Source organism: Pongo abelii, chromosome 2, assembly GCF_028885655.2.
Source record: "Pongo abelii isolate AG06213 chromosome 2, NHGRI_mPonAbe1-v2.0_pri, whole genome shotgun sequence".
In the NCBI taxonomy this organism is placed as follows: Eukaryota; Metazoa; Chordata; class Mammalia; order Primates; family Hominidae; genus Pongo; species Pongo abelii.
Window position 1 is genome coordinate 88,088,413 of NC_085928.1, and position 26,488 is coordinate 88,114,900.

General features: G+C 39.6%; 1 protein-coding gene across 2 annotated transcripts in view; it reads right to left on the reverse strand.

Moving 5' to 3' along the window:
- The window catches only part of SLC25A26 (solute carrier family 25 member 26), a 166,930-nt gene extending 143,034 nt beyond the window's left edge, over positions 1-23,896 (reverse strand). The window contains exons 1-3 of one of the 2 annotated variants that reach the window (XM_054551905.1): positions 23,618-23,896; positions 21,471-21,879; positions 5,933-6,089 (exon numbers count right to left, since the gene is read on the reverse strand). In XM_054551905.1, coding sequence (XP_054407880.1) covers positions 5,933-6,089; positions 21,471-21,503 — 190 coding nt within the window. In that variant the 5' untranslated portion in view covers positions 21,504-21,879; positions 23,618-23,896. Of the gene's footprint in view, positions 1-5,932; positions 6,090-21,470; positions 21,880-23,617 lie in introns of those variants that run through there. The other variant, XM_009238824.4, reaches the window with a different exon arrangement.
- Between the last annotated feature and the right edge of the window lie 2,592 nt (positions 23,897-26,488).

Below are 26,488 nucleotides of genomic sequence, written 5' to 3' on the forward strand. Positions count from 1 at the left end.
ACATGAGGGCTTTAAAACTTTCTATGTACTGTTAATCAAAAAATGTTTATCAGTTGGATAAAAGATAAGGCACAAGAGATAAAGGAATGACAAATTCATCTTCTGAAGGGCATTTGAACATGTCACAAACTCTGAAACACTAAGGAAAACAGCTTGATGGTGAAAATCAGTTCTCCAAAGTCAACAAAAGCTTGTAAAGGATCTTCACATGCTAACAAATATACACCAGGCTAAATGAAGAGGCACTCTGTCCATGAATGAATAATGACCAGTTCAGGTAGTTTTACCTGGTTAACACAAGTCTATTCCCATTTGTGTTTCTTCATATGATTTTTCCCACTTCAGCCCACTTACTAAATGTACAGCTATAATACCTCTAATTGCATTCAGCTGTTAAGTTCTGCCACTCTACATCCTACCCTCCTAACCCCCAAGAAAAGAGACAGTGGTAAAACTTCCTCCATTTCATGGTTAACCACCTCAACTTTACCTGACTTTATGGCTTCTTTTGTAACATACAAGGTTCTTTAAGAATATAAGTTCCAAACCTCCCTCCACCCTCCAAGTGGCATCCAAGAAGGCCTCTACTAACTGCAAATGTCAATACAGTCAGGTTCCAAGTTGGGGGCTGGACAAGTTAAAGCAAAGAATAAGGGCTGGGCAATCTGATGCCTATAGTTTCTCCTGGTTCTTAAAAAAAAAAAGCTATGCTTTCTCTACATTCCCTTTGAAATAGGGAGTAAGGCTCCTAAACATGGTCTTCTCTTCACCTCTTTCCATCTTTGGTCCCCTCTAGCCCCACCCCAACCCCTCACTCCTGCAGCATAGGTTTACAAAAACATCCACATCCACTGATGATCAACTACAGTGAAGTTCTGTACTTAGATTAAAACCGTAACCAATAGCAAAAGAAAAAAGACACCACACATAGAAGTCCAATTCATTCAAACTTGGCAGTAAAACAAGGCTATTTTTGAACCCTGGTACTCTGACTTTTCCCTAGCATCTCCCATTCACTAAAGTTTGGTGGATGGCAAAAATAATAATAATAATAATTCAAAACCACATTATATATGTAAACTCCTGAGGGAAGAATGTAAAACCTGTGATCTTAATGACATCACTATGTAACCTATGCACTACAGCTAACTGTACATCTCCCCACAATAATCTTTATATGCAATATGTAAGAGAAAAAGATCTTTAGAAGAATGAGTGTAGAGATACCATAAAAAATGGTGACCAAAAGACAGGGACTCAGTGACATGTTTCTTTGCAATTCCCTAGTTCAGATGTTCTCAAACTTGTATGAATTTAAGAATCATCTTGGGATTTTTTTTATAACATCCAATGCCCAGGCCACACCTCAGACCAATTAAGTCACAATGTGTAGGGTTGGGTGGCAAGCACCAGTACAAGTGATCCTTGAACACTTTACTTGAACACTTTATTTAAAGTGAACCTGTGCACTTTAAATGCACAGGTCCACTTATACATGGCTTTTTTCAATAAATATATTGGAAAAATTTTTGGAGATTCGTGATAATTTGAACAAACTTATAGATGAACCACATAGCCTAGAAATACCAAAAAATTAAGAAAAGGTGGCCAGGTACAGTGGCTCACGTCTGTAGTCCCAGCACTTTGGGAGGACGAGGCAGGTGGATCACGAGGTCAGGAGATCAAGACCATCCTTGGCTAACATGGTGAAACCCCGTCTCTACTAAAAATACAAAAAAAATTAGCCAGGCGTGGTGCCAGGTGCCTGTAGTCCCAGCTACTCGGGAGGCTGAGGCAGGAGAACGGCGTGAACCTAGGAGGCGGAGCTTACAATAAGCCGAGATTACGCCACTGCAGTCCAGCCTGGGTGAAAGAGCGAGACTCTGTCTCAAAAAAAAAAAAGAAAAGGCTAGCCATGTCACGAACACATAAAATATATTTAGATACTAGCCTATTTTATCATTTACTAACATAAAATATAAAAAGTTAAAATTCATCAAAACTTACAAACACAAACCACATAGCACATCATTCATAGTTGAGAGAAATGTAAACAAATGTAAAGATGGGCCAGGCACAGTGGCCCACATCAGTAATCCCAGCACTTTGGGAGGCTGAGGCTTAAGCTCAGGAGTTCAAGACCAGCCTGGACAACATGGAGAAAGCCTATCTCTACAAAAAAATAAATAATTAGCCAGGTGTGGTCGCCCACACCTGTAATCTCAGCTACTTGGGAGACTGAGGTGGGAGGATCACCTGAGCCTGGGAGGTTGAGGTTGCAGTGGGCCAAGATCACGCCACTGCACTCCAGTCTGGGCAATGGAGTGAGACCTGGTCTCAGGGGCTAAAAAAAGGTATAGTGTTAAATCATAACTGCACAAAATTAACTGTAGCACATACTATACTACTGTAGTAATCTCTTTGCCACCTCCTCTTGCTATTATAGTGAGTTCAGGTGTTGCCGAGTATCTACTTAAAACACCATGTGACACTAATTATCTCCACACGAGCAGTTCATCACCCCAATAAATTGCCTATCACAGTACAAAAGGACCTCTCCCAGTTCTTATGTATTTTTTGTTGTGGTTAGTGCCATACCACAAACTCTGAATAACACCATAAGACCCACACGAAGTGCCGCTAGTGATGCTGGAAGTGATGACATTACAAGAAAGCTCCTAAGAAGCAGAAAGGAGTCATGACATTACAAGAAAAAGTCAAATTGCTTGTTAGGTACCACAGACTGAAACCTGAAGCTGTGGCTGCCAGCCATTTCAAGATGAATGAATCCAGCTTAAACCGCTGTTTTAAAAAAAAAAAGAAACGAAACTCATTAACCCATCGCTGCAGCTATGCCAGCAGGCATGAAAACTTTGTGCTTCCTGTAAAGTACCTTTTTTCTTGTTTTGAAAATGCAGCTTTTATGTGGGTAAAGGATTGCTATAATAAAGGCATACTTATTATCTCTAAAATGATTTGAGAAACAGCAAAGTCATTTCATGACAAGATCAAACAAAAGGAAGTTGAAAGATCTAAAGCTGAAGAAGTTAATGCCAGCCAAGGATGGTTTGATGATTTTGGAAAAAGATTTGGCTTTAAAATGTCAAGATAACAGGAGAGGCAGCTTCTGCCATGCATGAGTCAGTAAACAAGTTCCCAGCTGCCATTAAGTAAATTATTGAGGAGAAAGGACATGTGCCTGAATAGATTTCTAATGCAGATGAAAGTGCCCTATTCTGGGAAAAGAAAAATTTCACCAAGGACATTTATTAGTAAGAAGAGAAGTAGGCAAATTTTTCACAGTATTCATGACAGAGCCAATCAAGAAAACCATATAAGAGATTGTGGATGTGGCAAAAAAAAAAAAAAAAGGTTGGGGGTGAAAGGTTTTAAAATATAGATCTTAAATTCAAGAGCTAACAGATACCACACCAGAGGAATTAACAGAAGACAACTTGGTGGAGATAAGTGCTTCCAAACCAGTGTCAAATGACGAGGGAGAAGATGTAGAAGGAATGCCAGAAAAGAAAATAACATTAGACAATCTAGCAGAAAGGGTCTGACTATTAAAGACTGCTTTTGACTTCTTTTATGACAAGGACCCTTCTATACAATATGGGCACTGAAACTAAAGCAAATGGTGAAAGGATTGGTACCATATAGAATCATTTTTAGAGAAATGAAACAGCAAAAAGGTGAGACAGAAACTATGATATAGTTCCATAAAGTTACACTATGTGAGCCTGCTTCTCGTCTCCCCTTCCACCTCCTCTACTTCTTCTGCCTCTGCCACCCCTGAGACACCAAAACCAATTCCTCTTCTTCCTCCTCCTCCTCAGCCTACTCAACATGAAGACCTTTATGATGATCCACTTCCACTTAACTGAATATATGTTTTCTCTTCTTTATGATTTTCTTAGTATTTTTTCTCTAGCTTACCCGATTGTAAGAATACAGTATATAAAACATTTGCCAGGCACAGTGGCTCACACCTGTAATCCCAGCACTTTGGGAGGCCAAGGCAGGCGGATCACATGACATCAGGATAACATGGTGAAACCCTGTCTCTACTAAAAATTAAAAAATTAGCCGGGTGTGGTGGCGTGTGCCTGTAATCCCAGCTACTCAGGAGGCTGAAGCAGGAGAATTGCTTAAACCCAAGAGGTGGAGGCTGCAGTAACCTGAGATGGCGCCACTGCACTCCAGCCTGGGGGGTGACAGAGCAGGACTCTGTCTCAAAAAATAATAAAAAAAACACATAAATATGTGTTAATACATATCTTAACACACATACAAAGTATGTGTTAATCAACTGTTTATGCTATCATTAAGACAGCGGCAGGCTATCAGTAGTTAAGTTTTGGGGGAGTCAAAAGTTATATTCTGATTTTTGACTGCACAGGGGGTCGACACCCCTAACCGCCACATTGTTCAAGGGTCAACTGTATTTGTTTAAGCTCTTCAGTAATCAGGTGATTCCAAAGTGGACAAATTGGGGAACCCATGCCCCTCTCACATACTTAAAACTATGCTTGGCATGGAGTGGATGCTCAGTTAACAACTTGTTACAATTACTCAGAGTATTAAAGTACACAAAAATGGAAGGATGCCCAAAACAGTTTGCCATTCTAATGATGGCTGGGGGATGGGGAAGGGCAGGAGAAAAAAGAAACAGAAATACTGTTTTTCTCTTTGCACTACAAATCTTTATATGAATGCTATGCTCACAGACTGAACATTTAAATGTCACGTTAACATAAGAGAAAAAAATTCTCATGAATCATCCTGCGAAAAACGAAAGCAATCCCCAGAATTTAAGAATCTTCTAGAGCTGTGGTTTTGTGGGTGTGTCTTATGTGTGGTGATTTTTTGTTTTGTTGCTTTAGTTTACTTTCGGATGCCTCTAGTGGCACCCGAAAGTACACAATTAAAATAAGTATCTGCAAACAGTATACCAAGAAGCAGATTAAACAAAACAGATTACATTGACTAAAGGAGTAAGAGCGTCATAAGTCACATAACATGACTTCAGAACCAAAACAAAAGACACTGGAAGGACAGTATCCAGGAGAACATTAATGAGAAACACTTGCATCATCTAAGAGCAATTTAATTAGGATAGAAATGTTTAATGCCTCTTAGGTTCACCTGCTCTCTAAGACGCTCCAAAGCAGCTATTATCAAACTTGGCTTCACAGCCCAGTCACCTTGGAAGTTATTAAAACTCCTGACACCCAGGCAAAGCCTAGACCAATTAAACTTCTAGGATGACACAGGACATCAGTATTTTTTAAGGCTTCCCAATAGATTCTAATGTGCAGGCAAAGTTGAGAATGATTGTTCTGAAGAATCACAACATTAAAATAACACTTTAAGGATTCTAGCTGGAAATTTTAACAACAAAAACAATTTTTAAAAGATTGCTTTTTTTCTCTACTACAAATATATTGAAATGGAATCTATAACAGTATCTGATTCAAAAATAATGGGTTAGGCCCATCACAGTGGCTCATGCCCACTATAATCCCAGCACTTTGGGAGCCTAAGATGGGCAGACTGCTTGAGCCTAGGAGTTCAAGACCAGCCTAGACAACACGGCAAAACCCATTCTCTACAAAAAATACAAAAATTAGCTGGGCGTGGTGGTGCACGCCTGTAATCCCAGCTACTTAGGGGGCTGAGGCAAGAGGACTGCTTGAGCCCAGGAGGTCAAGGTTGCAGTGAGCTATCATCTCACCACTGCACTCCCACCTGGGCGACAAAGTGAGACCCTGACTAAAATAAATAAAAAATAATAATGACACCAGGTTAAAGAAGGAAATTTAGAAGATAAGCTTCAACACACAAGGAATTCTATGGAGGTAAGACCACACACCATTCTGAAAATCCCATCTTATCTTGGCTTTACAGAAGTGAGAATATAATTTTTTACCATTAGGAAAGGATCCAATAGCAGCAGAAGGAACACCAGCATATATTCCACGAAAACCACCAGCCTTATTAAATCCTTGGGGACTCTGCAGCCTGGTTTTAATGGTATCCAGAGGAAATAATATCAAGTCAACAGAAACACCTGCTACCCCACCAGCCTTTGAAAAAAAAAGAGGGAAGAAAAAGAAAAAAAGAGGTTACAACAAAATAAGCTCTCTGCCACTTGGGGGCAAAGATAGGAAGACAGTCTTTAAAGCACATTTCTCATTCCTTTCAGTCCACAACTTCTGCGGCACAAAGGACCTTCAGCCTAAATCTAGAAGTTTTCCTGGGAAAATAGCCATTATTGTGCTATATTTTTAAGTTGTAAATTTTATATTTTCTTTTTAAATCAATTTTTAATAAAAAAATTTTTAAACAAAATTTAAATTCATTGTTAATACAGTACTCACATGGTTCAAAAAGCTAAAAAAAAAAAAAAAAAAAAAAAGTCCAGATGTGATGGCTCATGCCTCCCAGCAGTATGGGAGGCAGAGGTGGGAGGATCATTTGAGGCCAGGAGTTCAATACCAGGCTGTGCAACACAGTGAGATGTCATCACTACAAAAAATAAGAAATTAAGCTGGGCATGGTGGCACATGCCTGTAGTTCCAGCTACTTGGAAGGCTGAGGAACAAGGATCACTTGAGCCTAGGAGTTCAAGGGTTCAGTGAGCTATGATCCCACCACTGCACTCCATTATAGGTGACAGAGCAAGACCCTGTCTCTTAAAAATAAATAAATAAATAGCCAAGAACAACAAATAAACCTCAGAAAAAAGGTAAAGAGCTCAAAGTCTTCTTCCAACCTTGTTCCTAATAACTCAGGTAAACCACTTTTATTGGTTTCCTGCTGTATCCTTCCAAAGTTACTTTAAACATATATAAGCGTGTATGAACATATAGTTTCATTTTCTTTAAAAAGAAAAGATGATGTACAATATGCACTATTCTGTACTTTTTTTTTTAACAATTTCTTTTCGCATCAGACAAAATGTTATATTGTTGTCTTAACTAATAAGCAGTGAATCCAAATTGACTCCCTTCGGACTGGAATTTTGAAACAGCTTATGATCTCTGTGAATCTGGATCTGTATTTTAATAATCACACATCTAAGGACTCATACAGTATTCTCTTCGCTTTAAATGTATTTGAAAATTCCTTGATAATTTTTAAATCAAGTGAATAAATTGTTTTTTTAGGAGCTAAATTCCTAAAGGAAATTAAAATCTGGCCCAAACTAGTCATCTCCCAAGAGATACCATGTTGCTTTGGGGAAGCTGTACTTTAAAAACTGATTAATTCCTGCTAAATGGATTTTGGAGGGGGGAGAAACTGATTAAGAACTAACTCTACCTCATGATTATAGTGACACATATGTAGAATATTTTTAAACTCGTTACACCTTAGTCAAAGAAAACAGAAATTGAGAAAATATGAGCACAAAGAGCATCAAAGAAAGGCTAATACATATGAATCCTTACATGTGTGATTATTAAAATACAGATCTAGATTCACAAGGATCATTAGTTGTTTCAAAATGTAGGTCTCAAAAATGTCAATACAGATGCACTGCTTACTAGTGAAAAAGACAAAAACATAAAATTTGTTCTGATACAAAAAGATCACCCAGATCTAAAGGCATCATTTAAAGATGTGAGTCAAAATCAGTTTACAGTAGGCAGACAGAGGCATTATAAAGAGGAAACCTTCCTACATAGTAATTTTTTAACTAAATTGCTATTTTTTGCTATATTTTGAAATCAGAACCATGTAAATACATTACCTATTCAAAAAGTAAAAATACACATTTTTAAACTATACATTTCATGACAAAGGAAAAAAAAATCAGTATTATTCAAACATACAATCGAAGTTCAAACTGATTGTTTCCATCCTTTGAGTTTACAAAATGTGAAATGCTACAAAGCTTGGTACCCAGCAAATACTATCTGCTTTACTTACCGCTCACCATAAAACCATCCCAGGAGTTAACTTGAAAAATGAAATACTTTAATGATAAATCCAATACCTATTTTCAAATTAACTAGCACAGGTTAATTATTAAAAATTAATTTACACTAGACAAGTACATTACTACAAATAGTAATACTATACTTCATGATCAGCCCAAAGACATTTAAGAAGCCCAAAGACCCTGAAGTTCTACTCTGCAAATTACCTAAGAAGACATCACCCAAAAGGGCACAGAGATGTGCCAGTAGAGAAACCAAGCAGTACCAAAAGAATATCCAATAATGTGGGATTTCTTTCTGGATATAAAGGTGGCCTTCCCTAAGTCATGGGAAAAAGTTCACAAGTAATGTAGGAAAGTAAAAAGGCCAATTGTCAAAACTCTTCTTACTTCTTGTTTCAGGATTTTTATAAAATTCAGTAAGTAGAGCCGGGCATGGTGGTATATACCCGTAATTCCAGCTACCTGGGAGGCTGAGGCAGGAGGATCGCTTGGGCCCAGGAGTTTGAGATTACAGTGAGCTATGATTATGCCCATGAATAGCCACTACGCTCCTGCCTGGGCAACACAGGGAGACCTCATCTCTAATAATAATTTGGTAGGCAAATATTTTGCCTGCCTCTTCGTTTTCTCAAAATACAGAGAGAATAGAACCCTGGTGAAAATGTCTCATGCGACTACATTATTTAAAAACATGCTACACTTCACTCTTATTTTCTCTTTTATCTTAGGAGAGGATTCAGAGAAGTGCTATCTACTGCTAAATTTTAGTCAATAATTACTCTTTTAATCTAGTTGGCTACTTTACATGTATTGATTCTCTAACCCTTCTTTCATCCCAATTCCTATCTTCTGAGGAAAAAAATGACCAGATTCAATCTACTTGTCTGGTAAAACACGACTCAAGGATTACTAATCACTTCTATCTATTTCAAACTTCTATATAATTCAAATGTCATTTAAATTCATGAGACTGAAAAAAAAAAAAACAGCTAACAGAGAACCTGAAGAAGAATACCTATATATTTACCCACACAACCACATATTTCAGATTTAAACAAAAACCTTAAGGAATGCCTATATCAATATTGTTTTGTATGTAATTATGTAAAAAATATATAAGCCATTAACAACCTAATTATAAAGAACTCTATCAAACTCTTTTATTCTTTAGCCTGAAAATGTTATTTTGTTATAATCATCTACCAGAAAGTTATCAGGCAAGTGATTCATTTCATAATTTATGGTAGCTTATACTGAAAAGTTCTAACTAGAAAAAAATCCAAAGAAATAGGACATAACCCAGATAACCAGCAAACCTTGCTAGAGCATCACAATGTATTGAGACCTCGATATCTTATAGATAAAATACATGTCTCTACCTTAAGTTAATAAATGCATGAAGTGTTGGCAGACTGTAGAGAGGAAGTGCCTAATTAGTGTTCTGCAATTACTCTGAGAAGTTATAGGTCAGAATTACATGCTATAAAACTTTTTTTCTCAAAAGGAGGAGGGCACAACACCATAAAAACAGCATCACTGCTCCCCTCTAGGGCAAAACCAAACCATCTGTGTAATTTAACTAAGCAAAATTAACAGAGGCCACTGGCCTAAACCACAGCTAAGAAGAGTCAGCCATAACATTAACATGGCTTCTCAAGGGAAACATTCCCCTGACAGTCTCGGTTTCCTCCACAATGAAGTGGCCACCCATGACTTGAACCACCATCTTCCTCATTGCAGAACTGCCACCTCTGCTTTCTGACATACCTGTCGTCTTCTCCACTTCCCATTCATTCTCCCTGCAGTGCTCGCTGCCTCTCTGTACTAATCATTTTCATAAAATCCAAATTTCATCTTGCCACTCTCCAGCCTATAAATCTTCCAAACTTTCCAACAGCCCTGAGGATGAAGAAGAAAACCCTAGCATGGCCTTCCAGGCTCTGGAGGTTCTGAAGCCCCTCCAACTCCCAAAACTTGCACTATGTGCCCTTTGCCCAGTCCTTTCTTTCCACCTGGATCTTTTCCTCTAAATCATCTGATCTTCCTCATTTCAAGGACTTTGTACAGATGCCCCCTAATCTCCAGCTCAAGTTTAGATCCTGTTGTTTCCAAGCACTGAACACAATTTTAATTACATAGTTTTGCCTCTGACCATTTGTTCAGTACCAGTCAATTAAACCACAACATCTGTATCTGTTTTGTTTACTACTATGTTTCCAGCACCAGCACACATTAATAGGAGGCATTCAATGGCTCTACTAAAGGGTTACTATCTATATTTTAGAAGGCACTACAAATCAACCTTAAAAAGGTACACTGAATTTTTTCAAAAATAGCAAAGGACAGGACCAGGCAATTCCCAAAAGAAAAATATAAATGACTAACAAAAATATGAAAATATGCTTCTCTGTCATTATCAAATAAAAACAAAATGTTTTCCCAATTAGAAAAAAATTAAAAATATGAAGAATGGGTATGGGCACTGTTAACGAAAACATTACCATAATCTACCGGAGGACAATTTGGCAAAATGAACATTTTAAATTATCAAACCTTTGATCCAGTTATTACTAAGCATTTCTTCCACAGAAATAAATGCACAAATCAAATATACAAGAATGTCTACTACAGCATTTCTGTAATAATAAAAAATTGAAAACAACTTAAAAGTCCATTCACTGGGGCCTTGTTAAGTAAATTAAGTTATACACAAATAATGAATTGCTACGTAGCCTTTAAAACAAGGCAGACTGGGTGCAGTGGCTCATGTCTGTAGTCCTAGCTGCTGGGAGGCTGAGGTGGGATGCTCACTTGGGCCCAGGAGTTTGAGGTTGCAGTAAACTATGATCACGCCACTGCCCTGCACCCTAGCTTGGGCAACAGAGCAAGATCCTGTCTCTAATTAGAAAAAAAAAAAAAAATGAGGTCAACCCATACTTATTGGCATAGAAAATATACTATATTCTTAAACTAATCAAATTAGCTATAAAACAATATATGCTATATAATCCCATCTTTTAAAATGTGTAACTATTTGTATATGCATAATTAGAAGTCTGGAAGCACAAACAGTAAACTGCTAGAAGTTATTGCCTCTGTGGAAAGAGATTCAGGATGAGAAATACTATTGTTAATAATATTTCTTGTTAATTTTTTAACAAGAAATGATTAATTTTTAAATAATTTTTAACATTTTAAATAACGAATTATTAATTTTTAAATAATCTTGTTAATTTTTTATTTGCTCAAGTTTTGTAATGAATATTACAAATATATAAAAGCTAAGCCATTCAAAATTAATGCTTCCCCTGGGGAAAAAAAAAAAATCTCTAATTTACTGGTTGTACTTGATATATAGAAACCACTCGGCAAACGGTAACTAAGAACCTCAACCTACTGACCCTAAGCTACCTCCTCTGCAGCTTCATGAAGCTTCACCCTCTACAGACCTTGGAGTTTTCAACCAATCTGACTACTCGAACATCTCAAACATGTCCTGAAACAATTTATTTTTTGAAATGGAGTCTCACTCTGTCACCCAGTCTGGAGTGCAGTGGCACAATCTTTGCTCAATGCAACCTCTGCCTCCCAGGTTCAAGCGATTCTCCTGACTCAGCCTCTGGAGTAGCTGAGACTACAGGCACATGCCACCATGACTGGCTAATTTTTATATTTTTAGTAGAAGAGTTTCACCCTGTTGGCCAGGCTGGTTTTGAACTCCTGACCTCAGGTGATCCACCAGCCTTGGCCTCCCAAAGTGCTGGGATTACAGGCATGAGCCACTGCACCCAGCTGTTTCCTAAAACTTCTCATTCCTATGCTTCTGCTTAGGTTTTTCTCTCAGTCTAAAATTCCCTTTTTTTTTTTTTTTTTTTGACACAGAGTTTTGCTCTTGTTGCCCAGGCTGGAGTACAATGGCACGATCTCGGCTCACCGCAACCTTCACCTCTCAGGTTCAAGTGATTCTCCTGCCTCAGCCTCCTGAGTAGCTGGGATTACAGGCGTGAGCCACCATGCCCGGCTAATTTTTTGTATTTTTAGTAGAGTCAGGGTTTCTCCATGTTGGTCAGGCTGTCTTGGACTCCAAACCTCAGGTGATCCGCCCGCCTCGGCCTCCCAAAGTGCTGGGATTACAGGCATAAGCCACCGCGCCTGGCCTAAAATTCCCTTCTTATCCTTGTCTCCTGCCTATTGCAGCCAGCAAACCACCATCGCCTCCACTCCCATATACATACATACATGCACACACACACCCCTGACAAAATCCTCTCCGTTCTTAAAGCTGCAACCCAATGCCGCATTCCTCATAAAGCCTTTCCCAATTTTCCAGTCAGAATTAAATGCTATGTCCTTGACTCTAGTATATAATGTTGTTTATATTTCACTTTTGGTACTAACCAACATGTCTGACATTAAGATCCTTCAGAGTAGAAACCAGATCAGTTAGTCACCTCTGTCTTCCTAAATATCTAACCCAGTGTCTCTTATGTAGCAGGGTTGCTAAAATAGAAATGTGGGATGATGAGATAACACTTCGTAAAAAGAGGAAATGTTCAAAAGAAATCTTGCAGTCAAGCACTGCTCGGTGGTCCCTGTTCTGGTCTGCTGCAGCATCTGTGACAACCAAAAGCCAGGGTCAGCTATCTGCTGCTATTCTTCCCAGCATTCCGCAGCCACCATGACCAGTTTGTGGAATACTCAGGGGGACTTCTCCAGAAATCTCTGCTTAATATTACCTCCTAATGGAAAGAACTGTGTATGTTCAGGTTTTTTTGTTTTTTTTTTTTAGTGAGGCTATTCTCAAGACTACAATAGTAATGGTTCTGGAATCTGACTCGATTATTCTTCCATTTCTCCAGGAATCCTTTCAAATTAAGTATTGCCTAAGAACACAGCTTTGGCATCAAACAGATTTAGTTTCGGTTTCAACTCGGTCTTTGTATTACTCTGTTCTCACACAGCTATGAAGAAATACCTGAGACAGGGTCATGTGTAAAGAAAAGAGGTTTAGTTGACTCACAGCTCCGCATTGCTGGGGAGACCTCAGGAAACTTACAATCATGCCAGAGGGCAAAGGTGAAGCAGGCACCTTCTTCACAGGGCAGCAGGACACAGTGAGTGCAAGAAGGAAAACGCGAGACACTTATAAAACCATCAGATCTCATGAGACTCACTCACCATCAGGAGAACAGCATGGGGGAACTGTCCCCATGATCCAATTACCTCCACCTTTGGCTCGTCCTTGACACATGGGGATTATGGGGATTACAATTCAAGATGAAATTTTGGGTGGGGACCCAGCCAAACCATATCAGTCTTCTTAGGGAAACTAACCTCTCTAAGCCTTTGTTTCTTGACACGTAAAACAGGGAAAAGAGTACCTATACTTCACAGAGTTTTTGAGAATTAAAACAAATGAGAACTAAACACAATCAGATGAACCTGTTATATGGTTAGCGAAATGCCTAGCCCTTAATCAATTATCAATAAACAGGAAATACTATTTTTAGAATTATATTACTACAAACATCCTTCAAAGTTTGCTGGTACCAATACTGACATGCAAATACTAAAAACCATGCAAAAGCCTAAAGAGTACTTTACCAAACACTGAAGATGACATTCCCATATTCAACTCAACTGACAAATACACATATTAAAATCTGTAAATTCAAGTTTTTCACTAGCAGTAATGAATTAAAAGCTCTTCTCAAATTCTGGTCTCTGGACAAGAATCCCCAGTGAACTGACTCAACAGAAACCAAATCATGTGATGCATGAGAGGAACATTCAGCATGAACTTCAAAAACTTAAGAGAAATATTAGTGTTCAAATTGCTTTATGATTGTGTTCGAACTTATATATTAATTTTTTAAAGTAGAATATAAAATTGTACCTATATGACCTCAGCTATGAAAAGTTGCATAAGCACTTTTAAAGTGCTCAGTAAACAGTTAAGTGTTACCACCACTTGGAATTACATAATTAAGTTTTGTTTAGCATCTGCCTCCTACTAGACTCTAAATCCCTGAAGGTGGGGGACCACAGTTTTCAGGCATTCAACCCCAAATAACACAGCAAAGGCCAACAAATGTATCTGGTTAAGCATGTAAAAGGCACCTGATTTGGGGAGGTGAGATAACTGTGGGTGTAACTTTTATCTTTCCTTTATTTGGAATTTAATTAATGTTACCCAAATTTTGTCCGTATTACAAAAGATTTAATATTTAAAGCAACTTTCAACATGTAGTAGTAGGGTTTGGAAGTGGTAACAAAAGCACATTAACAAGTCACTTACAGCTAAGTTATCAAATACTAAAACTTTCCAAGTATGCCTTTCTTAAACAGAAAGAAAAATGAAAAAAGAAAGGTAGTCCCATCTCCGGGTACTAGAGATGCACAAAAAATGCCTCCATCACAGTGGTGGTTATCAATTGTGGTCCTTGCATGATTGGTGCTCTCCAAGCAGTGCTTTGCGTGCTCCACGGGCTGAGAAAAATTTGGAATATACTTGTGTTTAGATAATTTCTTGCTCAACACAAAAGCAAGCAAAAAGGGAAGACTTGCTCACTCTGACATAAATGCCAAAAAGAAACAAGTCACACAAGTCCTGAGAAACAGAAGCATAATTCTCAATTTTTTATAAATTTGGAGATAATCTTTACTTTAAAGATGCCCTTTACTCCAAATTGAAAACTAGGAGGTCACTATCCAGAAAACATATGAGGGAAAACAAGAAAAACAACGAAACAGAAAATCGCTTTTAATAGTATACCCAATACTTCATTCGTATTACCTTTCTTCACCCCACCCAAGAACCTCTGCCATCATAGCCCATATTGTTCCCCTCAAGTCTCCTACTGCCTGTAGGTGGTTCTCAGCAGAAAGGTAGGTCCAGTGAGAAGACACCCAAGTATTATGAAAAAGCTCCCCAGATTACAGCACCAGACAAAAATCACCTCACTAAAAACAGGAAAACAAAAACAAAAACAAAAACTACAAGCAGTCCTCACTTTGCATGGCACCTACATACATGAATTTCAGTTACCATGATTTACATAACATGAATCTCCCAACGACCCAGGTCAAATTTCAGTTACCACAGCATATTAACTATGAGTAACTGGATAAAGTGTAAACTTTACCACTTGTTCAGTCCACAAATCACAACGCAATTAACAGAAATCACTGCCTATTACTCAGTTTATGCACAGACAGCAAATAGTTGTGTTACCTCCTTATCTCCCAGTAATAAATGCATGACATTTTATAAAAATAGAAAACTGATGAACAAAGATGAAAATGCAAAAAAAAAGAAAAGTGGTAACACAAAGTTAAATGAAAATCGGACATAAATGGTATTACAGAAGAAACAGCTGGCCATGGAAATATTCACACTGCTGTCATTAATCTAGATAAGTAACTAGAAAAAATAAGTGAGAGCAAACTTAACATAAATGAGGAAAGCAGTTGTGATGAAAAGGATGAAAATGTCCCAGAGTAAGTTATGCCAGCAAGTCTTCACGTTAAAGGAACTGACAACGTTGAAAGCACAAAAAATAAAATGTTAGAAGTTGATCCAAACTGAGAAAGCAGTATGACAACTTGCCAAAGCATAAAAAGATGCTTCCTCTACAATACATAATGAGAACACAAGCAAATGTTCAAACTACTGTTGATAAGGTTTTGTCCAAAAAACTATTAATGTTTCTAATGTTTTTAATTAGTGTATTAATAAACATCAGCTTTGCAATTTTTCCCCTATATATTTACAACCAAAGCATTTTTAATGTTTCGACAAAAATTCTTAGGGTCGGCCAGGTGTAGTGGCTCATACCTGTGACACCTCTCTCTACAAAAAAAAATTTCTATAAATTTTAAGAACAACATGGGCTGGGCTCAGTGGCTCATGCCTGTAATCCCAGCACTTTGAAGCTGAGTCGGGAGGATTGCTTGAGACCAGTACTTCAAGACTAGCCCTGGCAACACAGCAAGACCCTATCTCTACAAAAAAAGAAAATTTTTAATTAAAAAATTAGCCAGGCGTGGTTGGTGCATGCCTCTAGTCCCAGCTACTCAGGAGGCTGAGGTGGGAGGATCACTTGAGCCAAGACACGGCCACTGCACTCCAGCCTGGGCAACAGAGGAAGACCTTGTCTCAAAAAAAAAAAAGAACAGAACACATATGAAATGGTTTGGCTCTGGGTCCCCACCCAAATCTCATCTTGAATTGTAGCTCCCATAATTCCCACATGTTGTGGAAGGGGCCTGGTGGGAGGTAATTGAATCATGGTGGCAGGTCTTTCCCATTCTGTTCTGGTGATAGTGAATAAGTCTCACAAGATCTGATGATCTTATAAAGGGGAGTTCTCCTGCACACGCTCTCATCTGCAGCCATGTAAGACGCGACTTTGCTCCTCCTTTGCCTTCTACCATGATGGTGAGGCCCCTCCGCCAGCCATGTGGAACTGTGAGCCCAGTAAACCTCTTCCCTTTATAAATTACCCAGTCTTGGGTATGTCTTTATCAGCAGTGTGAGAACAGACTAATACAGTAAATTGGTACCCAGAATAGGGTGCTACTATAAAGATACCTGAAAATGTGAGAGCGACTTCAGAATGGGTAACAAGCAGGGGTTGGAACAGTTTGGAGGGCTCAGAAGACAGGAAGATGTGGGAAAGTTTGGAACTTCCTAGAGACTTGTTGAATGGCTTCGACCAAAATGCTGACAGTGATACGGACAATAAAATCCAGGCTGAGGTGAGCTCAGATGGAGATGAGGAACTTGTTGGTAACTGGAGTAAAGGTCACTCTTGCTATGCAGAGAATGGCGGCATTTTGCCCCTGCCCTAGAGATCTGTGAAACTTTGAACTTGAGAGAGATGATTTACGGTATCTGACAGAAGAAATTTCTAAGTGGCAAAGCATCCTAGAGGTGACAAAGCATAAAAGTTTGGAAAATTTGCAGCCTGATGATGCAGTAAAAAAGAAAAATCCATTTTCTGGAGAAAAATTCAACCTGGCTGCAGAAATTTGCATAAATAACCAGAAGCCAAATGTTAATTGACAAGACAATGGGGAAAATGTCTTCAGGGCATGTCAAAGACCTTCATGGCAGCCCCTTCCATCATAGGCTCTGGAGGCCTAGGAGGGAAAAAATGGTTTCCTGGGCTGGGGCCAGGGCCCCCCTGCTGTGTGCAGCCTCAGGACTTGGTGTCCTGTGTCCCAGCCACTACAGCCATGGCTAGAAGGGTCCAAGGTAGAGCTCAGGCTACGGCTTCAAAGGATGCAAACCCCAAGCCTTGGCAGCTTCCACATGGTATTGGTCCTGTGGGTGTGCAGAAGACAAGAACTGAAGTTTGGGAACCTCTGCCTAGATTTCAGATGATGTATGGAAATGTTGGGATGTCCAGGTCGAGATGTGCTGCAGGGGTGGGGCTCTCCTAAAGAACCTCTACTTGGGCAGTGTGGAAGGGAAATGTGGCTGCCCCAATAGGGAGTCCCCACCAGGGCATCACCTGGTGGAGCTATGAGAAGAGGGCCACTGTCCTCCAGACCCCAGAATGGTAGATCCACTGACAGCTTGAACCCTGCACCTGCAAAAGCCACAGACACTGAATGCCAGCCCATGAAAACAGCCAGGAGGGGAGCTGTATCCTGCAAAGCCACCATGGGAACCCACCTCTTACAGCAGCATGACCTGGATGTAAGACATGGAGTCAAAGGAGATGATTTCAGAGCTTTAAGATTTGACTACCCTGTTGGATTTCAGACTTGCATGGGGCCTACAGCCCCTTCATTTTGGCCAATCTCTCCCATTTGCAATGGGTGTATTTACCCAATACCTGTAACCCCATTGTATCTAGGAAGTAATTAACTTGCTTTTGATTTTACAGGCTCATAGGCAGAAGGGACTTGCCTTGTCTCAGATGAGACTTTGGATTGTGGACTTCTGAGTTAATGCTAAAATGAGTTAAGACTTTGGGGACTGTTGAGAAGGTATGACTGGTTTTGAAATGTGAGGATATAAGATTTGGGAGAGGCCAGGGGTGGCATGATATGGTTTGGCTCTGTGTCCCCACCCAAATCTCATCTTGAATTGTAACTCTCATAATTCCCATAGGTTGTGGGAGGGACCTGGTGGGAGGTAATTGAATCATGGGGGCAGGTCTTTCCCTTCCTGTTCTGGTAATAGTGAGTAAGTCTCACTGGATCTGATGGTTTTATAAAGGGGAGTTCCCCTGCACATGCTCTCTTGTCTGCCGCCATGTAAGACATGACTTTGCTCTTCCTTTGCCTTCCCCACAACTGTGAGGCCTCCCCAGCCAAATGGAACTGTGAGTCAATTAAGACTCTTTCCTTTATAAATTACCCAGTCTCAGGTATCTTTGTTAGCAGCATGAGAACAGACTAACACAATGTAATCCTATCACCAAAAATACTTAGTGTTATTCTGGAGTATTTCAATCTGGCTTTTTTTTTTTTCCATGAATGGAATAGGTTTTAACATAGCTTTAATTAGGCACAAGCAAATATACATACATGCAATGTTGTTTTTCTCTTATCTCATAAGCATTTTCCATGTAATTATAGTACACTCTCTTCACAAGCACTATTTTTTATGGCTGCAGACTAGTCCAAGAAATGGGTTTCCCATTGTTTGCCTAATTCTTCCCCTCTGTCCCATGTTTTAGTAGCTTCTTACTGTCTTCACTGAGTTAAATGTTATTTATATAAATATCTTTAGGTTGCTAATACTTAGTTCCAGTTGCTTTCCTAAAAGTATGCACTGATCAATGTGCTCTTTGAGGATTTTGTTTCTGGATAGCCCACTCTGTGCTCCAAATGAAAACTAACATCCCAGAGGCTCTCCACTTATTCAATCCTCTTCATGAAGCTTTAGGAAGGGAGCACTTCAATGTTGCTACTTGCCAGGCTCTGCTCTGCATACTTAATGTTATCTCATTTAATTCTTCAAATCCAAGTTTCAAGACTTCAGCAATCATCTAGGCTTTTCATTCAAAGTAGTACTGAGTGCTTACATAGTGCCAGGTACTGGTTACACAGTAGTAAGCAAAACCAAACTCCCTCAGGAGTGTTCATTGTGTCTCAAAGGCACTCCAAGACATTAAAAAGTAGCCACTCCATTTCTGTACTACTCTGATAATAAAACATTTCAATGGCTTCCATTACACTTCAAATGAAATCCAAATTATTTTCCCTAGCCCATAAAGCCCCACCTCAGCTGGCTTTGCCTACCCCTCCCATACCAACCCCTGCCATGCTATCCTTACCCATTAGGCCTCACCACTTGAAAACTCTAAGCTCTTTCCACTTGAGCCATTCCCCATGACTGAACCTCCCACTCTGATCATCAAAAATTCAAGCCCCTTCCTATCTTTTACGTCTTAGCTGAAATGTCACCTCTTCACGGCTTTCCTTGGTCACTCCATCTAAGAGGTTCACCAATATTTCCCTACTCTGTCGCATCTTTAGTTCATTTCTTTCATAGCACTTATGCACTGCAACTGTTTTATCTGTTGGCCTTTCTTCCCTACTTGAAATGGGGTTATTTGCCACTGTATCTACAAAGCCTACCACAATATCCAGTGGGCAGAATACATGGAAGATAAACTGTGTGCTGAATGCACACAGGTAAATTTCCTTTACCTGGAATGAAATCTAGTTTCTTGAAACTTCCACGTATTGATTCTAATTTTAACCTCTATAAATACATTGGGAAAAAAGTATACTTTACTGCATGTGTATCATACTTTAATTAAGTATATACTAAAACCATTCTTTTGTTAACTGCAGCACTCACCTGTGTTTTAGCAATTGCGACCTTTGCTGACTTCAGAGAGTATCAAGAAGCAGGTAAGGGCACGACTGCCAGGTGACATCACCTGGGTTGGAATATGAGCTCCAACACTTACACACACGAAATGGATCTCACTTGTGTGATTTTTAACTCGTTATCTAACCTCTTGGTATCCCAGTTCCCTCATTTGGAAAATTAGGATAAGAGTTCAATTATTGTGAGAATTAAATAGGATAATGTATGTAAAGAGCTTACCCCAGTTCCTGGCACAGGAATGTCAGCTGACAAACTACTGCTGCTGTGTCACCAGCTACACAGGAAAGCTCCTTAAAAGCGGTAACATTGGCCGGGCGCCGTGGCTCACGCCTGTAATCCCAGACTCGGGAGGCCGAAGCGGGCGGGATCACGAGGTCAGGAGATCAGGACCATCCTGGCTAACACGGTGAAACCCCGTCTCCACTAATAACCCAAAAAATTAGCCGGGCGTAGTGGCGGGCACCTGCAGTCCCAGCTACTCGGGAGGCTGAGGCAGGAGAATGGCGTGAACCCGGGAGGTGGAGCTTGCAGTGAGCCGAGATGGCGCCACTGCACTCCAGCCTGGGCAAAGAGTGAGACTCCTTCTCGAAAAAAAAAAAAAAAAGCGGTAACATTATTTCTTTATATTTCTAAGATCTACCTTATACAAGTTTCAACAAATCTAGATTTAAAGCTATCATCCTACAAGTCTGGCTAAGACATCCCTACTTCCATATATTCCCCTAACACCCTGAACCTAGCCCACCTGTTATTTATCCCAACAGTCATTTTACTATTTTGTCTCTAACACCTGACCCTTAGGAGCAGGTCTATCTTGTTCACCATGTTATCCTCAACACCTGCAACATGAAAATTCGATAATTAAGTGAATAAATCACTGTGGGCCTCCATTTTCCCTATGAAAATCATTTTTAAAATTATTTATTGTCTATCTCTGCCCATTCCACACAATGAAAACGTAGGCAGCCAAACTCTGTCTTGTTAACTGCTGTATCTAGTATTCCCTACCAGAGGCTCCAAAATATTTGGTAAAGGACTTTTTTTTTTTTTTTTTTCTGTTAATTCATGTTGATTCTCGTAGTTTTCTGCTACGGAATTAAATACTAAGCCTGTTTATTGACTCCGCAGCGTTCTTGAGCTATGTGTGCTCATCAATATTTCTCCAAAGCCTAGGCTTGGAGCAGAAATAGCAGATTATGTACTGAATGAACAGAAGGACATGTCATTTCCTAAGACTGAAAAGAGATGCAGCAAAATGAGAAACGTAGTATTGAATAGAAGGGCTGGGAGCGATGTGAATAAGGTTTTTGTTGTTGTGTTACATACATTTCTTTAATTCCCAAGATCTCTGGAGTAGTTACACTATTTAATGAAAGAGTAGTTAACAGTGTATAATACAAACTCTTTTTTAAATGAGGGTGCAAAAGACAATGAGGCACCTTCCTTCCCCCACCTGCCTCTCATGACCTGGCAGTACAGACGTAGCATTGACACCTGGCCCGCCGGTGGCCTGGGAGCCCCGCGCTCCCTCTCAGACCTGGCTGCCAGTAACCCGAGGACAGTCTAGCGCGCAAAACCAGAAGACAACCAGTGCAGAGAACCCCCACGGGCTCCAATGCCGGACGCCGGCACCCTGAGCAACCCACCCCACCGCCCCGCACTCACCACCAGCGCTGCCATGGACCCCGGCCGGTCCATGGTCGCTCAGACCTCGTCAAGGCTACAATCCAAGCCGGAGCAGAGGCGGATCACGTCGTCGCGCGCCGGGCGCCGCCATTTTTGAGGCGGGCCTGTCGTGCATTTCCGGGACCACGTGACGTAGAACCACAACAACTGCACGTGCAACGCGGGAGACCTGGGCCAAGGGGAGGGCCAGAGAGGAGGGGCGGGGCCTCGGGGAGTGTGGTGGAGCTAAGCCTCGGCAAATCTCTTACCTCGGTTTCCTGCCGCAGCGTTGTGTGCAGCTAGACGGAGGAACTCTCGCGAGCAAAAGATCCTCGGCCGGGATCCAGGAGAGAGCAGCGATAGAATGAGGCCGGCGTGATTCTGAACTGTAAACCCAGAAGAGGCGTGGCTGTGGCGGAGAGAGGAGTCGTGAGGGGTAGTGCTAACCTTGGGAGGCGCGAATGGGAATATTTCATTTTGGGTTATCTCTTAGTTTTGTCAAAAAATTTTATCTGAGTTTATATTAAATTAACTCATTATCAGAAGATTATTAAATAAAGATATAGAAAAAAAGGTATAGAAAAATACATCAAAAGTTTCCTGACCGGAGCTAAAAATTAGCATCCTTCATTTCTCTTTACAGGCAGTTATTGCACTTTAAATTATTTGTTTGTTCAGTTATTTACCTGCTCATGTTGTTCGCTTTTGTACTCATGTGTACACCTCAAAGCACACGTACTTAATAAAATTTCTTAGAGTGCACCTGTCTTTATATTTATTAAACAAACAAATACCTTGTAAACTTATGTGTATATTAAGGGCCAACTACATCTCAGACGTGGTGCTAAGTGATTGACAGACATTTTTTCATTTAATCCTTTCCCCAACCCTATGATGTCAGCACCAATACTGTCCTCATTTTACAGAGGCTCCTGATGCCCCAACAAGTAACCAACTCAATGTGGCTACAGAGAACATAGCAGAGCAAGCACTGAAAATATACTTAATGCCCTCATCATCTTTCCTCAAAACCCTTATAATAACCTGAGCAGGCTCCTTGCCTGGCCTTTCTTCAATCCCTCTTCTATAACACTGCTAGAATTATTCTTATAATTATTCTTATTCTCTTCTAGATAAAATGATCTAGAAATGATTCGCAGAATAGCTTTAGGTGTTAGATAGAATTCAAATACTGAGCTGTCACCTGCTGGGTTTGGGCATAAGTTTTCCAAGATTAAGTTTTCTCCCCTGTAAAGTGGCGATAATGATAGTAACTTTGTCATGCGGTACTATTATATTAAGAGATTAAATGAGATAATGCACTCAAGTTCTTAGCCTAGTTCCTGGCTCATAGAAAATACTCTCTAAAGATGATAGTAATGTTATTTCCCTGCTTACAACTCTACTCTGCTGCCAATGGAGAGAGTCCAGCTCCCTAGCATGGTATACACCTCTCAGCTGGTGTCTCCTGTCACTCTTCCCACTAGCCGGACTACACACAGACAGACTATACACTTTCAAGCCTCCTAATTTTGCCCATGTTGTTTTCTCTACCCAGAATACCTTTCCCTATGCTGCCTGTAGGCCCTCTCAAAACATGCTAGTTCACTTTGTCAAGGCCAACAGAAGAATCTCTGTTGCTGCTGTTTGTGACTTTCAAAGTCTCGTGTGTTTTGGTCAGGCCTACTCAGTATAATCTCAGTTTTTATTAACTCAAAGTCAACTGATTAGAGACCTTAATTATATCTGCAAAATCCCTTTTGCCATATACTATAACATTATCATGCAGGTAATGTTCTATCATACTCACAGGTCCCACTTACATTCAATGGGGTGATTATGCAAAACACATTAGAGGCCAGGAATCTTGAGGGCCACCTTAGAATCCTGCCTACTTCACATTCCTATAAACCCTCACTGGCAGCCTCCTCAAAGGCCATCAAGGTTCTATCAATAAGATTTCATTGACATTTCCCTCACAGACTTCCCATCTTTCACCTACTGCCTGGTGCCAATGGCACTCCCACAGTTTAGGAATTAGAGTAGCACCCACCTCCAAGTACCAAAATCTATATTATTTGTCTATTTCTGCATAACAAATTACCCCCAAAATTTAACAGACTAAAGCAATGATAAGCTTGTATTACCTCACACAGTTTTCATACGTCAAGAATCAAGGAGTCATTTAGCTGGGTGGTTAAGGCTCGGAAATTTTCATGACACTACAGTCAAGATGGTGGCCAGGGCCACATCATAAAACTTGATTATGACCGCAGGATCCAATTCCAACATGGCTCACTCCCATAACTGGCAGATTAGTGCTAGCTATTGGCAGGTAGCCTTAATCCCTCATGGCATAGATCACTCCATAGTGCTCCTTGAGTGTCTTCATGATATAGTAGCTGGTTTTTCCTAGAGTAAGTGGTCTGAAAGAGAACAAGACAGAAACTACAGTCTTTTATGACCTGTCCTCATAAATTACTCAGTTGTCATTCCAGCAATAGTCTATTGTTTACACAGGTCATCCAGATTTATTATGGGGCTGGACTACCCAAAAGCATAAATACTGGAAGATGAGGATCACTGGGTGCCATCTTGGAAACTGGTTACCACATCAGGGAAATGCTGGTGAACACCACAGTGAGATATGAATACACTAGAACTCATTGCAGTGGCTAAAATTAAAAAGGCCAAGTATTGACAAGTATGAGAAGCAACTGGAAATCTCACACATTGCTGTTTTGAATTTTATATGGTACAACAATTATAAAATCCAATGCCACACTTAGGTATTTACCCGAGAGAACTAAACATTTATACAAATACTTTTACATTATATTTCAAAGCTACTTTATCCATAATAGTCAAAAAATGAAAACAACCTGAATGTCTATCAACTGGTGGTATAAACATATTATGATACATCTTTATAATGGAACATCACTCAACAATAAAAGGACATGAATTACTGATATATGAAACAACATGGATTAATATGAAAGCATTATGCTATGTAAAAAAAAAAAGACTACATATATTGTGATTCCACTTACATGAAATTCTGGAAAAGACAAAATTATAGCGACAGTATATAAATGGTTTCCAGGCGATGGAGGTAGAGGCAAAGTATTGACTACAAAGTGGGCACAAAAGAATAGTTTGCAATGATGAAGATATTCTCTTATTATTATTGTGGTAGTAGTTGCATGGGTGTGTACATTTACTAAAATGCATTGACTTGCACAATTAGAATGGTTGTACTTAGCATATATAAACTATAAGGCTGGGCGCCGTGGCTCACACCTGTAATCTCAGCACTTTGGGAGGCCAAGGTGGACGGATCACCTGAGGTCAGAAGTTTGAGACCAGCCTGGCCAACATGGTGAAACCCTGTCTCTACTAAAAATAGAAAAAATTAGCCAAGTGTGGTGACGCGCGCCTGGAGTCCCAACTACTCGGAAGGCTGAGGCAGGAGAATCACTCGAACCCAAGAGGTGGAGGTTGCAGTGAGCTGAGATTGTGCCACTGCACTCCAGCCTGGGTGACAAGAGCGAGACTCCATCTCAAAAAAATAAAAAAGTATATGTAAATTATAGCTCAATAAAGTTGATTAAAATATTACTATCTCACAGGATGATAAGGAATAAATAATATATGCACAGAAAGTTTTAGTCCAGTGCTTGTCATATAGAAAATATTGGGTTTATTCTGTATTTCCCTATTTAAGTTAGAGATTCTGAATATTATGAATGAGAGATTGACAAGTTATCAAGGTGCATAAGTATTTTGTGGTACATACTACTATAGCTTCCTAAGTGGAAATAAATCTTATTTCTAGCTACTAATGTTCCTGGAAGTTTTTGTTGTAATTCCTTCCCTAAGAGAAAATTTAACCTAGACTTATAACTTTAATTTTGATTTAATACATCCTTTGAAGTAAAATTAAGAAAAAAAAATCCTTTCCTCTTCAATGCAATGATTGTCTTTAACTGTGCAAGAAAAAATTGTGTTGATGTCGTTTTCTGGTAACTTGAAGAGAAATGTAATTTATCAGGTATATTTCAGAATTAAGAAGACATACATATTCTCTCCTTTTATGCAAGGTAAAGGCTTTACCAGGTATTTCATGATACCACTGGAATCCTTTTAGGAAATACAGATATTACAAACATGACCTAGGGCTTCCTTTTCATGAAATGCTAGCAGAAAGACTCATTACTACTTGTGCATGCTTTTTAAATGGAGTATTTCAATGCATCATCATTATCACCACATTGCAGGCAGCATATGTTCTCAAATCTTTCATTTTAAAAGATACAGGCAATGTGGTAAGCACTGATTTGCATTATACATGTGATATTATAATAATACTGTCTTTCTTACTTAAATCTATCACTGTAAGCCAAGTTTTCTTTTAAACAAGCTCTAAAATCTTAATAGTACTTATAAAAATTAGCAAGAAACCAAAGACATAGCTCAAAAAATAATTTAAGCCTAGCTCAGAAAAAAAAAAAAAAACAAGGACATAATCTTCAACCAGGGCTAGGCTTAAGTTCCAAGCCCCGTTACTGTTTTGTTTGTTGTTGTTGTTGTTTGTTTATTTGTTTGTTTGTTTGTTTTGAGACAGGTTCTTGTCCTGTTGCCCAGGCTGGAATGCAGTGGTGCCATCTTAGCTCACTGCAGCCTCAACCTCCGGGTTCAAGCAATCCTCCTGCCTCAGCTCCGCAAGTAGTTGGGACTACAGAAGCATGCCACCACACCCAGCTAATTTTTGTATTTTTAGTAGAGATAGGGTTTCACCATGTTGCCCAAGCTTGTCTTGAATTCCTGAGCTCAAGTGATCTACCCACCTCAGCCTAGAATTGCAATTGGGAGCCACTGCGCCCCATTCCATGTTACTGATTTTTATTGAAAAATATGATAGTATTTGTTAAGATCTGAATGTGTCCCCCAAAATTCATGTGTTGAAACTTAATCGCCAGTGTGATAAGAGATGGGGCTTTTAGAAGGCAATTATG